Genomic DNA, 15,852 nt, shown 5'->3' on the forward strand with positions numbered 1-15,852 from the left:
CGAAGAGCTCTCTCGGAATTGATATTCTTCAATTTCAATCCGACCTGCACCACAAAGAGAATTCTCATGAGAACCAGTACGAAATTTTCGCGCACGGACAATGAAAGAATTTAACATGGATCGCATCACTTTCTTTCTCTTCCCAGAAGATACAACCAAGTAGGTTTCGCCCCTCGCAAATCATTACTTCATCAATCAACAAACAAACAGCTTCTTAAATGGTTTTCTAGGATTTGAAAACAAATTGAGAATAGAAATAGTGTCAGCAGAAACATAACTTATAAAGAAACAAATGACTGACACCACAAATTCAGATTTGAATATGGTGCCATCACCGACAGCGACTGTGCATCTGAATTGCCATGATCTTCCCAAACCATACCGAAAAATTCATCATATAGGAAAGCTCGTAATTAAGGAAGAAAAAACAGAAAGAAAAAGAAAGGTGCAATTTTATGGATTCAGCAATACTGAACTGAACAAAAGAGTTGTAATTAGGAATATTGAATTTCCCAGGTGATATAGACAGCTCAAAGCGACACTCTTAGTGTTCATCTAAATCAACATAAATCAGGTCCTTAGCATCACTGCTGAAAATGGAGACTCTGAACACAATGTCATCCCTATCAATGATCTCAAACACGTAGACATCTCTTAGACAAAGACCAGTTTCTCTTGCAAATGAGGGCCAACCACTAGTGAGAAATGCCATTCCTCTGTGATCATAGCTTCTCAACTTCACTAGCCAAGATCTGTCTAAGTAACTAAGAGTTGCAACTTGCTTGTTCTTTTGAACATGTTTCCTGAAGAATTCACTGGAATGCTCTGCCCAAGAGGTGTTTAACAACCAATAGATGATTAGGAAATGTGATAGAATAAGGATACACTCATGAGAGACACACATGAGATGTGGATTTATGATAAAATTTGCTAGTTTTAGGAGTTCTAATCAACCATTTTAACTTGCCAATGGAAGTTACCAATCATAACCACTTAACCTGCAATTTCCCATCTAAATGTCAAATATACTCCTGCACATAACTGAAGCCATCAATCGTGAGAGAAGTACCGGTACAATTCATATTTGAGTTCGACTCATACCATGAACAATCTAAGGAAAACAACAAGTCATATGTGTGAAAGCTAGTATGAGCACCTAGAGGGGGGTGAATAGGTGTAAAAACAATTTTACGAGATAAGTGTGCAGCACTAATCAACAATAGATTATGAAAAGGAAATTCGTCTCTTGTAAACAAAACGAGTTACGATCAAAGTAAAAGAGCGTAGATAAGAGAATATGAAAACAGAGATTATAGTGGTTCGGCTTAATCCAAGCCTACGTCCACTCTTCCGCACTGACAGCCCACCGGCTGGATTTCACTATGAACAAAAGAGTTGTTACAGAAAAGCTCTTTCTTGATTCCACAGTGTAGAGACTCTACTACACTTCCTCAAGGTCTCTCAAAGATATAGACTCTCTTTTGCGTACAAGATTTCGTTCAACAGTTTAATTGACAAAGAATAAGGAGCTTCAGACTTTGGAATTCTTCTATTGCACACCCACTCGAACAACTGAAATGTCTTCCTTATATACTCCTTTATGCCATCACACCCGTTGGCACTTACCAAATGAATTCTTCCAATCTACCCGTTGGACAGAATCAATTAGGAAGATCTTCGAGCTATTTAAGGAACATGACGATAGCCCATCAATCCTGCTCGCCCATACAATCGGGATATAGGTTTCCATAAGTAGAATCTTCCAAGTATACTTCGCCAATCAATGGATCCAAAATCCCTGAATCAATCTTGATTTGAATAATGGATTCTGACATGCTACATCCAGCCAAGAGATCTTCTCCAGTCGATAAAGTCAAATCCTTAACGAAGCATCCAGTTTTGGATAAGCCTTCTTCGACGGTCTAGAAACTATCGATGAGGATAGACTTTGAGTCTTGAATCTGGCAGTCCGAAGTCTTCAGACTTTGATGGAAGAGTCTGCAAGTCTTTGAGACTAGGCGATGGAAACGTTTTGTTAGCTTCAAAACACTCAAGGAAGTTTTCTCCAACAATCTCCCCATTTTTTATGGTGACAAAACTTTCCTGCTTGATTTGGATAACTTTAACCTACAAAACATTACTCAAGCAAATATGGATATCTCACAAAGATAAATGGCTTAGTAAAAATAACACTAGAATCTGCATCCACAGAAAGTAGATTAGTCTTGTAAATGAACAAAGCCATGAGATATCAATAGTACTTAAGATAAACAACTGTTCAAACAGTCAAATCCAAATCCAGTTCAAATCCAAACAGCCAAACACAAAAGTCAAGTCAATCAAACATAATCGACACAAAAGTTCAAAAAGTGAGTTCAAAGTTCAAAATCAAATCTGCACCACATCTCTCCCCCTTTTTGTCATCATTAAAAAGGTAAATATGAAAAGAGAATGGAATTAAGATTGCTTGAGAACACGAACAAGCTGGAAATCTCCCATTGACTGGACAATCCCTTCCAGCTTTTTCAAATCCTCCTTCAGTTGCACCACATCTTCACCCTTGGCATTTGCTTGAACTTGAAGAGCAAGGGCATGAATTTGATCATGCAAAGAAACTGAAGAGGTTTGACCTGCATTTTGCAAGTTCTGTACTTCGCATCCCAGAGCATATTTTTGACCCCGTATCTCCAAGAGAACATCAAGTATTCTGCGAAAGTCTGCTGAATTATCAGTCTGAGTACTGGCTTCTACACGATCAGACGGAGTATAGGCAGATGATGGCAAATCAGCATGGTCATGCAAATTGGGTAATGAAACATCATGTCCCTCCTCAGGAAATTGAGAGGCATAGATGTCCTCTGGATTTGCTGGAGAACGACTTATTCCTTCACTGGTGGTAGGGAATGAGGGCGTTCCTCTTTTCTCGGATCTCCCCCTGTTTTCATGCCTTCGAAGGTGGAGAAAAGTGTTCCTCATGCTCTGCTTCCGCTTGATCTCCTCTCTCCTCTTCTTCTTCTTCCTCAATTCTTTCCTCCTTTGCATCTCTCTCCTCTGCTTCTTTCTCAAAATCTTCTCTTTCTCCAGTCCTCTTTTCTGTCTCATCCGTGTCTTTTTCCTATCTCTCCGTCGATTCTGGAACAGAACGACTCAAGTTCTTCAATGCCATCGTAGAAATGATGATATAATCCTCATCCTCTTCATCCTCAATGATGAGAGCTCTTCTTTTCTTGGATGGAGCAACCATGGGCTCCTTCCCTTTCCTCTTCACAGCCGAAGAGATTGGATGAGTCTTGACAAGGGTTTTCTCCTTGAATTGTTCCAACGCCTTGTTGAGTTCCTTCAGACGTATTTTAGAGACCATTTTCAGTCCCACCATCATTTGATTGCATGTTCGAACACAGAGAATCCGGGGAGGCTGAACGTTCAAATGTATGAATAACTTGATCACAAGAGCTGGGTAAGGAAGTTGACCCTTGTCCTTCACCACTGCTCTGTACATGTGGAACATAATAGTGTGTGGAAGAGAGAACTTTTTCCCAGCATTGATGGCATACATCAGCTTTGCCTCCAAGTTTGAACATTGATTTTTGAAGTAGATTTTTGTCGAGGCAGTTAATCACAATCTTGTGAAGCAAAATGTTGGAAGCATTCATCCTCAGATAGGAAATCTTTCCTTCCGTCCTTCTATCCTTAACAAGCTCCAACGTTGCACGAGCAATAGACACACTGATAAGTTGATATCTCCCTCTTTCAACCCCAATCACATCAGCCAATGTATTCATGTCAACCACATAGTCCTGATCTTGAACACTAAAAGAGAACCTATTCGCATCCAAGAAACTGAGATTTGAATAGAAATAAGTAGTAAGTTCAACATGAGCCTCTGTTGATTCAGAACAAAACCGTTCGAGTTGAAGAAGACTGAATTATTCCCGTAGATTGACATTCACAAAATCAAGGAAATCAAAGTCCACCCTTCTAGGGTTTATCACGCCACGCTTAAGCAACTTATAGTACAATTGCTTGTGTTCCTCCAATCGAAATAAATCCGTCCTTTTGCTTCGGATTTTTGCTGCAACACCCATTCTAGGTTTAAACTGACTGTACATCATATCATCGTCATTCTCATATGGTTGACTCAGCCCTCCAACACGTGGATCGCTTGGGATATTTACCAATGCCTCTTCCGCCGACCAAGCAAGGGCAATTCCCAATCGTTCCATTGTGCGTAAAAAGAAAGTTTCATTTCTATACCCTTTGTCTTTAAGAAATTCATCAATGTAGTTCAACGGAGTACCACTCCTCTTCAAAGCACGATAAAGCTTGTAGGTAAAAGCGGGCTTAAGAGTTCTTACGGGTTCTGCGTCTTCGATGATTTCTTCCTCTTCTTGATATGCAACATTCTGAGGTCTAGATGGAGGAGATGGACACTCTTTGAGAATGTTGTGGGCTCTGCTGCTGTCTAGGAGATTCTTCTTCCTTGGTGAGATCAAAGTGCGTAGGCCCCTCACGCATTTGCCGTGGTCCCCTATTCGCGATCCTCAAAGACTTTCTTTGAGACGACATCTTACACAGTTTTTGAGAGATTCCAAGCTTGTTTCCCAAGAAAGATGAAAACTTTTTCGAGGATTAAACAAGAGAAGAAGACAGAAATGGAAGATCGGTGCTTCTCTTAGGGTTTTTGAGAGTAAAATGAAGAAGAACTGACAGTATATAAGGCAGTCGAAGCGAGGCATACGAAGCGTCGTGAAAAAAGGAAATATAAAAATGCCTTTTAAAAATAACTGCCTTTTCAAAAACTATATAACTGTCATTTTTAAAAATAACTTCTCTTTCGAAAATGAAGGATTGCACTAATCACAAAAAATTGGGAAAATAACACCAATTAATTTTAGATAGATGATCATACCTTTTCAAGATTTGATCTGAGAGATAAGTTTCTAAAATAGAAATAACTTACAGTTGTAGATCTTGATTGTCTGAGTCTGAGTTCCTTTAGACTTTCAGTCCTGAGTCTGAACTTCTTCAGACCTTAAGATATTTAGTCTGGAACGAATAACTTCTAATTGATATTTCTCCAAAGGCTTTGTAAATATATCTGCCAGTTGATTCTTTGAGTCAATAAACTGAATTGAAACTTCTCCATTTTGAACATGATCTCTAATGAAATGATGTCGAATCTCTATATGTTTTGCTCTTGAGTGAAGAATCGGATTCTTGGTGAGATTGATTGTGCTGGTGTTGTCACATTTGATTTGAGTGCATGAATCTTCAATTCCAAAGTCTTTTAACTGTTGTTTTATCCACATAATTTGTGAACAACAACTTCAAAGAGTTACATACTCTGCTTCTGCTGGAGAAAGAGCTACTGTACTTTGCTTCCTTGAAAACCAAGATATTGTCCTGCTTCCACACAAGTGCCCGAGGTGCTCCTTCTATCAACTCTGCATCCGGCTAGGTCTGCGTCTGAGTATCCAAGAAGAGTAAAGTCTCCTTTAGGATACCAGAGACCCAAATTTAAAGTTGAGGCAATGTATTTGATGACACGATTTGCAACACTTAAATGAGATTCTTTAGGGTCTGATTGAAATCTGGCACAAATACAAAATGTCAGGTCTAGAAGCAGTTAGATAAAGAAGTGAACTAATGATACTCCTGTATAGCTTACGGTCAACTTTCTTTCCTTCTTCATCCTTGTCTAGCTTCAAAGAACTTGACATTGGTATATCAATCTTTTTGCAATTTTCTAGTCCAAACTTTTTGACAAGTTCTTTAGCATATTTTTCTTGATGAATAAAGATTCCTTCCTTCAATTGTTTCACTTGAAGCCCAAGAAAGAAGGTTAGCTCACCCATCATGCTCATTTCAAACTCATCCTGCATAGACTTAGAAAATTTATTGCACAGATTTTCATTAGAAGATCCAAAAATAATATCATTAACATAAATTTGAACGAGTAGAAAACTTTTGCTTTCTCTTTTGATAACCAATGTAGTATCTACTTTACCTTTGACAAACCCGTTCTGAATTAAAAACTTACTTAGTAGTGTCGTACCAAGCTCGAGGCGCTTGCTTTAAACCATATAAAGCCTTTTTTTTCGCCCGAATACGAGTCTGGTTTTCTTAGGTCTTCAAAACCGGGTGGTTGTTCCACATAGACTTCCTCTTGGATAAATCCATTTAGGAAAGCACTTTTGACGTCCATTTGTAATAACCTGAAATTCTTATGACAAGCAAAAACAAGTAATAATCTAATTGCTTCTAACCTTGCTACTGGTACGTAAGTCTCTTCATAGTCTATCCATTCTTCTTGCGTATATGCCTTGGCCACGAGTCTTGCTTTGTTTCTTACAACATTTCCTTTCTCGTTCATCTTGTTCCTGAAAACCCATTTAGCTCCAATGATAGACTTACCTTTCGATTTATGAGTCAATTCCCAGACATCATTAATGCTGAATTGCCTGAGTTCTTCTTGCATAACTCCAATCCAGCTTTCATCAGTTAATGCTCTTGTGTTCTATTTCAGAAATAAGAGCCACAGCACTAGACTCTTCGCACATTTTGGATCTTATGCGAATTCTTTGGGATGACTAGACTTATGCTTCCAGTTGCTGGTTGATTTGTCAGACTGTTGATCTTTTTCCTCATTTGAATCTTCGTTGATCATTTGTTGCTCATCTTCTGAAGGTTGAACTACTTCTGGAGATTTAGACTTTGTAGAGTCTGAAGCAGGTTCAGATTCTTCAAGATGAGTGTGAATCGATTGATTTTGCATAAAGTCTTGAAATTTGACGTTCATTGATTCCTCCACGGATTGAGTCTTCTTGTTGTAAACTCTGTAAGCTTTGCTTGTGATAGAATATCCAAGAAAAATACCTTCATCTGATTTTTCTTCAAACTTACCAACTCGATCATTTGCATTTTTCAATATAAAAAAATTTACATCCAAATACATGAAAATACGAAACAATGGGCTTCTTTCCTTTGAATAACTCGTAGGGAGTTTTCTCCAAAATAGGCCTTAGAAAGACTCTATTAATAATATAACATGTTGTAGAAACTGCTTCAGCCCAAAAATGTGAAGAGATGTTACTTTCAATCAAAAGAGTTCTAGCCATTTCTTGAAGTGATCTATTCTTTCTTTCCACGACTCCATTTTGCTCTGGAGTATATGGAGAAGAGAACACATGTTGAAAACCAGATTCATCACAGAATTTTGTAAAGTCTTGATTTTCAAATTCACCTCCATGGTCTGTTCGTTATACTCTCGAAATAACATACCCTTTCTCATTTTGGACATTTTTAGCAAACTTTGTAAAATAAGAAAATGTTTCAGACTTACTTGTCAGGAAATATACCCAAGTGAATTGTGAATAATCATCCATAATTACTAAACAATATTTCTTACCTCCAATGCTCTGAGTTTTGGTTGGTCCAAAGATATCCATATGCAAGAGCTGCAGTACATGATTAGTGGAAACTTGATTTATTGGTTTGAATGAGTTTCTTACCTATTTTCCCAACACACATGGTGTGCATAGATCAGACTTTTGGTATGACAGATTGGGTAGACCACGAACAAGCTTCTTTGCTGAAATTTTGACTATCTGCTTCATGTTGATGTGCCCAAGTTTTATGTGCCATAAGTTTGCTTCTTCTTGAATTGAGATTAGACATTGGGTTTCATCTGGTTTGACATCAAGAGGTAGATATTTCCATATCTTCGACCCGTGAAAGACTGAGAGGAGTCTTTACTAGCTCCTGAACATATTCTCTCTTGAAAATTGATTTTGAAACCGGTGTCGCATAGCTGGGCGATACTTAGCAAATTGTAGTTGAGTCCTTCCACTAAGGAAACATTACGATCATGAGGCTTCCAATCTTTATAGTTCCGTATCTCACAATTCTTCCTTTGCTGTTTCCTCCAAATGAAACTTTTCCACCATTAACTTGAACAAGCTTTATGAAGCAATTTGAATCTCCAGTCATATGCCTTGAGCATCCACTATCCAGGTACCATTTAATCTTTTTCTTGATAGTGACCTGCATTTAGAAAATAGACTCAAGCTTTCTTTGGTACCTATATTTTCTTGGGCCCATTAGTGTTAGTGGAATATACGGTCTTTGCCCATACTTTCTTAACAGGTTTCCAAACCATAGGACATTCTTTCTCAAAATGGTCACGAGCTATTGCACTTAGAACATCTAAGAGCCTTTGCGACCTCTTGGTTTTACAATTTTTTTTTTGGAAATGATTTTTGTAAGCATCTCTTGTAGGTCTTTGATCATGAGGCTTCCAATCTTTACAGTTCCGTATCTCACAATTCTTCCTTTGTTATTTCCTCCAAATGAAACTTTTCCACCATTAACTTGAACAAGCTTTATGAAGCAATTTGAATCTCCAGTCATATGCCTTGAGCATCCACTATCTAGTTACCATTTAATCTTTTTCTTGATAGTGACCTGCATTTAGAAAAGAGACTCAAGCTTTCTTTGGTACCCATATTTTCTTGGGCCCATTGGTGTTAGTGGAATATACGGTCTTTGCCCATACTTTCTTAACAGGTTTCCAAACCATAAGACATTCTTTCTCAAAATGGTCTGAGCTATTGCACTTAGAACATCTAAGAGCACTGCGGCCTACTGGTTTTACAAAAAAATTTTGGAAATGATTTTTGTAAGCATCTCTCATAGGTCTTTGCTTAATTCTTTCCTTTACTTTAGGAAAATCAATTAGAGGAATGGTTTCAGCAGTCATTCATAAACCTGATTTGTTGAAGTAAGGTCTTTGTGCTGAAATTTTTTTTTCAAGTTTCTCAGATCTTATAGAAAATCTTTTAGAAATATTTGAGATGTCATTTTTCAAGAATGCATTTTCTTTTGAAAGATTGTTTGCATTTTCTTTCAAAGTAGTAACACTTTTGTCTAGATTTTTGACCTTTTCTTTCCAAGCATTTTCCAATTGCTTTAGTGCAGAATTTTCTCTTTTGAGTTCGGAAATCCTTTTGAGAGAAGTTTTGAGACTAAGACACAATTCATCAATGTATCTAGAGACTCTAGAAGGAATATTCAAATTACTTACCTCGAATTCACTATCTGAATTTGAGTCTGTCTTGGAGTTTGAATCTGAGTCTAATTGTGCCATGAGACAAATATTGGTATAATCATTATCACTTTCTTCACATTATGTATCACTCCAAGTTTCTACTTTGAGTGCCTTTCGATATTTCTCAGCTTTTCCTTTCTTTTTCCTCAGAAAGGGACAGTTAGGTCTAATGTGTCCATTTTTCTTACATTCAAAACAGACTACATCTCTATTGGATTCATCATCCTCAACAAACTTAGTCTGTTGTTTTTGAAAACTTTGTTTCTTTGGATTGAATCTTCCCCCCTTTCTGTTTAGCTTCCTGAATCTTCTTATCATGAGAGCAAGCTCCTCATCATCCATATCGTCTTGGAATGCGTGACATCAGAATCATCATTATATTTTAATGCAATGGATTTCTTACCTTTAGGATCTTCATCTTCATTGATTCGCTCCACTTCATAAGACTAAAGAGTCCCAACCAATTTATCGACAGAAAGTGGCATAATTCTTTGCGTCTCCCTTATTGAGGTATTTTTGTGATTTCAATCCTTGGAGAGTCCACGTAGTAGCTTGTTTACTTTCATGAGATCAGAAATTGGTTGATCTTGATTTTCAAGACCATTCACGATTTTTGTAAAACGACTAAACATGTCGGTGATAGATTCTCCGACTTCATTTTGAATGCTTCGTATTGATCGAGCAAAATGTTGATTCTGGTTTCTTTCACTCGATCAGTTCCTTCATAGGTAATGTGTAATCTATCCCAGACTTCTTTAGTTGTAACACAAGAAGATATTCTGTTATATTCAATAGGTGATAATGCACAATATAAAGAATAAATTCATTTTGCATCAAGAGCTTGTCTTTTGGTTATCTCTTCTTGAGTCATTTTGCTAGACTCAACAGCTTCTTTTCCTCTTTCTGAGACAGGTGCAACTTTAGGAATGATTTCTTTATCTACCACATCCCATTCCAGAGGATCTTTTTATCTTAGAAATGTCTTAATCTTGTTTTTCCATATGTTGTATTCATTTCCATCAAAATAAGACGGTTTGGTATTGCTTTGCTCTTCAACCTGGAGCCAACATACTAGGCATGGATCTTTAACTATGAAGTAAAACACTTCAACTTAAGTGAGTACACTGGCTCTGATACCAATTGTGAAAGCTAGTATGAGCACCTAGAGGGGGGTGAATAAATGTAAAAACAATTTTACGAGATAAGTGTGCAACATTAATCAACAACAGATTATGAAAAGGAAATTCGTCTCTTGTAAACAAAACGAGTTACGATCAAAGTAAAAGAGCGTAGAGAAGATAATATGAACATATAGATTATAGTGGTTCGGCTTAATCCAAGCCTACGTCCACTCTTCCGCACTGACGGCTCACCGGCCGGATTTCACTATGAACAAAAGAGTTATTACAGAAAAGCTTTTCCTTGATTCCACAGTATAGAGACTCTGCTACACTTCCTCAAGGTCTCTCGAAGATATAGACTCTCTTTTGCATACAAGATTTCGCTCAACAGTTTAATTGACAAAGAACAAGGAGTTTCAGACTTTGGAATTCTTTTATCGCACACCCACTCTAACAACTGGAATGTCTTCTTTATATACTCCTTTATGCCATCACACCCGTTGGCACTTACCAAATGAATTATTCCAATCTACCCGTTGGACAGAATCAATTAGGAAGATCTTCGAGCTATTTAAGGAACATGACGATAGCCCATCAATCATACTCGCCCATACAATCAGGATCTAGGTTTCCATAAGTAGAACCTTCCAAGTATACTTCGTCAATCAATGGATCCAAAATCCCTGAATCAATTTTGATTTGAATAATGGATTTCGACATGGTATATTTAGCCAAGAGATCTTCTCCAGTCGATAAAGTCAAATCCTTAACGAAGCATCCAATTCTGGATAAGCATTCTTCGACGGTCTAGAAACTGTCAATGAGGATAGACTTTGAGTCTTGAGTCTGGCAGGCCGGAGTCTTCAGACTTTGATGGAAGAGTTTGCAAGTCTTCAGACTAGACTGATAGAAACGTTTTGTCAGCTTCAAAACACTCAAGGAAGTTTTCTACAACAATATGGTTTCCCACACAAACTAAATCAACTTGGTAAACACTAGAATATAAGACAAAATACAAACTGAATCACATTTGAATTTAATGTATGTCACCGATAAATAGAGCTTGAGATCTTATGAAATGTTTCCGAACAAAAGAAGGCTGCAGCACCACTTTGAAAAAGGGATGGTCCGATTCAAATCCCCTAGCTTTCTCATAAGCAGAGACTAACCTTAGACCTGGAGAAAAGTGAAAAGCTGGCTCGGAAGAGCTCTCTTGGTGTTTAGATTGTTTGCTTTCAATCTGGCCTATAAAGTGGAGAATTCTCATAAGCAGTATGAACCTTTCACAAATTCACAATGGAAGGATTTAACGTGGATCACAAGTCAACATGCATGATCAATTTCATGCTTTTCCCAGAAGATATAACCAAGGAGATGTCACACCTCCCAAATCATTATCTCATTAATCAACAAAGAGAAAGTTTCTTAAATGATTCTTTTAGTATTTTAAAACAGATTAAGGAAATAGGAAGAATGTCAGCAGAAAAAAACTTATAAAAAAACAAGTGCCTGAAACCTCCAAATTAGACATGAATACGGCGCTATCAATGACAGTGACTGTGCATTTGAATTACTAAACATACACAGAAATTCATCATCTTGGAAGGCTCATTAGTAAAAAGAAAAAACAGAAAATATTGTGCATTTTTTATGGATTCAGCAGTACCGAACTGAAAAAGGGAGTAGTCATTAGGAATACTGAATTCTAGGTGATTTACATGGCTCAAAATGACACTTCTAATGTCCATCTCAATCAATATAAATCAGGTCCTTACCATCACTTTTGAAAATGTAGACTCTGAACACAGTGCCATCCCTATCAATGAGCTCGAAAATGCAGACATCTCTTGGACAAAGACCAGTTTCTCTCACGAATGAGGACCAGCCATTAGAGAGAAATGCCATTCCTCTGTGTTCATAGCTCCGCAGCTTTACTTGCCACAATCTGTCTGAGTACCTAAGAGTCGCAACTTGCTTGTTCTTTTGAACATGTTTCCTGAAGAATTCACACAGAGAAACATGCATGAGATGTGGCTTTATAATAAAATTCGTTAGCATCAGGAGTTTTAATGAACTGTTTTCACTTGCCAATGGAAGTTACCAATCATAACCACTTAACCTGCAATTTCACATCTATATGTCAAAATAAATGCTCCTGGATATAACTGAAGTCATCAATTTTGAGACAAGCATAGAAACGGTTCATATTTGAATTGGACTCATACCATGAACTCGACGTATGCCACCAATGAATAGAGCTCATGATCTTACCAAATAATTCTGAACATAAGAAGGCTGCATCACCACTTTGAAAAAGGGATGGTCCGATTCAAATCCGCTAGCTTTTTCATGAGTACTGACAGGGCTCAGACATAGAGAACCATGAAAAGAGGGCTCCAAAGAGCTCTCTCGGCATTGAGACTGTTTGATTTCAATCCAACCTGCACTACAAAGAGGAGAAATCTCATAAGCGCCGCTATGAACTTTTCATGAATTCACAATGGAAGGATTTAGCAAGGATCGCATATCAATATAGATTATTGTTTTCATCATCATCCCAGAAGATGTAACCAAGAAGATTTTACACCTCCCAAATCATCTCATAATCAAAAAAGAAACAGCTTCTTTAAAGATTTTTTAGGATTTGAAAACAGATTAAGAATAGAAAGAATGTCAGCAGAAACATAACTTATAAAGCAACAAGTGACTGACACCTCGAAATTTAGATTTGATGTGGCAACATCAGTGATAGCACTGTGCAGTTGATTACCATGAATTTCACACACCATATGGAAAAATTCATCATCTTGGAAGACTCATAACTAAGGTAGAAAAAACAGATAAAAGTGCACTTTTTACGAATGCAGCAGGTACTAAACTGAACAATGGAGTAGTAATTAGGAATACTGAATTCCTAGGTGACTTACACGGCTTAAAGTGGCAATTTTAATGTCCATCTCAATCAATATAAATCAGGTCCTTACCATCATTGTTGAACATGGAGACTCTGAACATAATGTCATCCCTATCAATGAGCTCGAACACGCAGACATCACTTATATGAAGACCAGTTTCTCTCATGAATGAGGACCAACCAGTAGAGAGAAATGCCATTCGTCTGTGTTCATAGCTCCTCAGCTTCACTTGCCATGATCTGTCTGAGTACCTAAGAGTCACAAATTGCTTGTTCTTTTGAACATGTTTCCCGAAGAATTTACAAGGGACGCACTGCCCAGTACCAGTTTGAACAATCAAAATATGATTAAGAAAGGTGATAGAATAAGAATGTGGATTTATGATAAAAATTGCTAATTTCAGGAGTTTTAATCAACTGCTTTTAATTGTCAATGGAAGTTATCAATCATAATGACTTAACCTGCAATTTCGCATCTGAATGTCAAAATATATGCTACTGGACAAAAAGTGAAGCTGCCAATTTTGCGACTAGATGTAGATATCATTCATATTTTAAATTTGACTCATACCATGAACACTTCAATGAGAATAACATGTCATGCGGTTTCCTTCACAAACTAAATCAACTTCAAGAACATAAGACAAGATACAGACAGCGATCAAGTCTGAACTCAATGTATGCCACCGATGAATAGAGCTCGGGATCTTACCAAATATTTCTGAATATAAGAAGGTCGCATCACTACTTTAAAAAATGGATGGTCTGATTCGAATCTGCTGGCTAATTCAAGTGCAGTGAGAGAACTTGGACCTGTAGAACCACGTAAAACAAGCTCAAGATGACTTACTCAGCATCCAAACTCTTTGATTTCCTCTGCACTTAAAGATGACAACTGCACTAGATTTTATCAATTTACCTATTACGACATTTACATAGATTGAAAAGTAATGTGATCTATTTTCTAAGTAAAAATAACTTGATGCAGAAAATTTGTCATCACCTTCACATTAGAAGTAACTAAATTAACTACATTGTCCACATACTTTATCGATCAACACGTAAAGAAAGCTTATTAAAAAACTTCGAAGACATTAAACTTGAAAAGAACTGAGGAAACAGAGTCATGCCGAAAACGAACATGTTGGAAAATCGCAACTCACACCTCCGAATTCTCGTGACAAGCCCTTCGAACTTGGCCAAGAACGAGGCACGAAACCCTCTGAATCTCCGATTTCCACGACATTTTCCTCTTTTCGAGAGAGGAATTCACCCTCAGGGCTCGCTCTGTAACTTCCGATGCTCGAGGGATAATCAATCTCCGAAGCACTCTTGTCGAATATTATCACATGGAAAACGGAGTCCCCTTCATTTCTGAAGACTAGGAGGTGACCATGACCGATGGAGTAATGCTCCATGAATTTTCGCCATCCTTTCCACAACCAAACCATGGCATCGTCACTCTTCTCTAGTTTCACACGCCAGGTTAAACCGCCTGCAACCTTGAGAAGCACCAAACCCGAGAGATCCTTTCCATGTCTTCTCAAGAATCTTTTGGGATTCCCTGTGACGAGCTTACGGTAAACACATTGCACTTACACGAAGCCAAACTCAAGAACGCCGAAAGAAAAACAGGGGCGGGAAAGAATAGGAGACGTGCTGGATGAACAGCATGAGCCGAGAGATCTCCAGCAAGACGCCAAGCACAACGAAAGAGACGCATAAGGGTGGAGGCCAAATCGACAATGCCATGAAGATAGCCGGTGGATATGGAGCGAACTGTGAAGTGCGGACGAACTTACTAGCTTTCCAGATTCCAGCGTGTGAGAGAGTATGATCTTGAAGAAATGAGGACGGCTCGGTGGAGTGGCGGGAGTCGCCTCCTGCTCGGCACCTTGGTCTTCCACTCTCCGGCGACGGTGGCCACGACGACGGCGACGGCGAGCCATGATCGATCTCCGGTGACTGTGACCGTTCGACTACCTAAGAACGAGAAGGAAGAAAGACAGAGAGTTGGCGCGTTGGATGGAAGCGTGCGCTTTCGTCTTTTAATTGTTTCAAGATGTACCGACAGCTTTACACGTGGCGTCTCCTGCTTTGGTGTCTCTCCTATCTTGTCAAGAGATTACACATATATCACTTTTTAGATCTTGTAACCGAGTCTCCGAAAAACCTACAAGATTTTAAGCAAAATTACAAAATGGTCTGTCAACTTTTGCTGATATTCAATGTCTTGTCAAAAGAATGTCACCAACATTATGACTATTATATACCGATTTAAGATGAATACTTACCTGAATAATTTGAGTACGACTTTTTTTTTTTTGTTAATCATTCAAACTTAATAGATTGATAATTACTTCAACAAAAAAATATTTTGCAGTAAGCATTCTTTTGTTACATCCACTTAGAAATTGACATGTGTTCACTCATGCGGAATTAAATTGAAAAATAAAATTTTATCTAGAAAGATATTCTATCATAGAAGCTTATGTCATTGCCTATAAAGTAAAAGCTTCTTTGCTTTGTTGCCTATTGAGAGTTGTTCATCCATGGTCATCATTGGCGACAACTAGGGATAAGAATAGTTCTAGGGTTAAAACTTGGAATCGGAGAACCAGATCAGTGGAATTTTTTCGTTTCAAGTTTCAAGATATGTAAGGTAGATTCCGGGTTTCAAAATTTGGGAAACCAATTTCGACAAGTAAGTT

General features: G+C 37.9%; 1 protein-coding gene across 1 annotated transcript; it reads right to left on the bottom strand.

Moving 5' to 3' along the window:
- Window positions 1–544: 544 nt before the first annotated feature.
- On the bottom strand, window positions 545–14,559 carry LOC120295653. Its single transcript, XM_039316941.1, has 7 exons — window positions 14,307–14,559; window positions 13,854–13,954; window positions 13,212–13,455; window positions 12,499–12,668; window positions 12,339–12,346; window positions 12,003–12,223; window positions 545–825 (listed from the first exon to the last, which is right to left on the bottom strand). Exons 1-7 carry the CDS (start codon window positions 14,557–14,559, stop codon window positions 545–547), a joined length of 1,278 nt encoding a protein of 425 aa, XP_039172875.1.
- Between the last annotated feature and the right edge of the window lie 1,293 nt (window positions 14,560–15,852).

The sequence above is a fragment of the Eucalyptus grandis genome, chromosome 1, assembly GCF_016545825.1.
Source record: "Eucalyptus grandis isolate ANBG69807.140 chromosome 1, ASM1654582v1, whole genome shotgun sequence".
NCBI classification, from domain to species: Eukaryota; Viridiplantae; Streptophyta; class Magnoliopsida; order Myrtales; family Myrtaceae; genus Eucalyptus; species Eucalyptus grandis.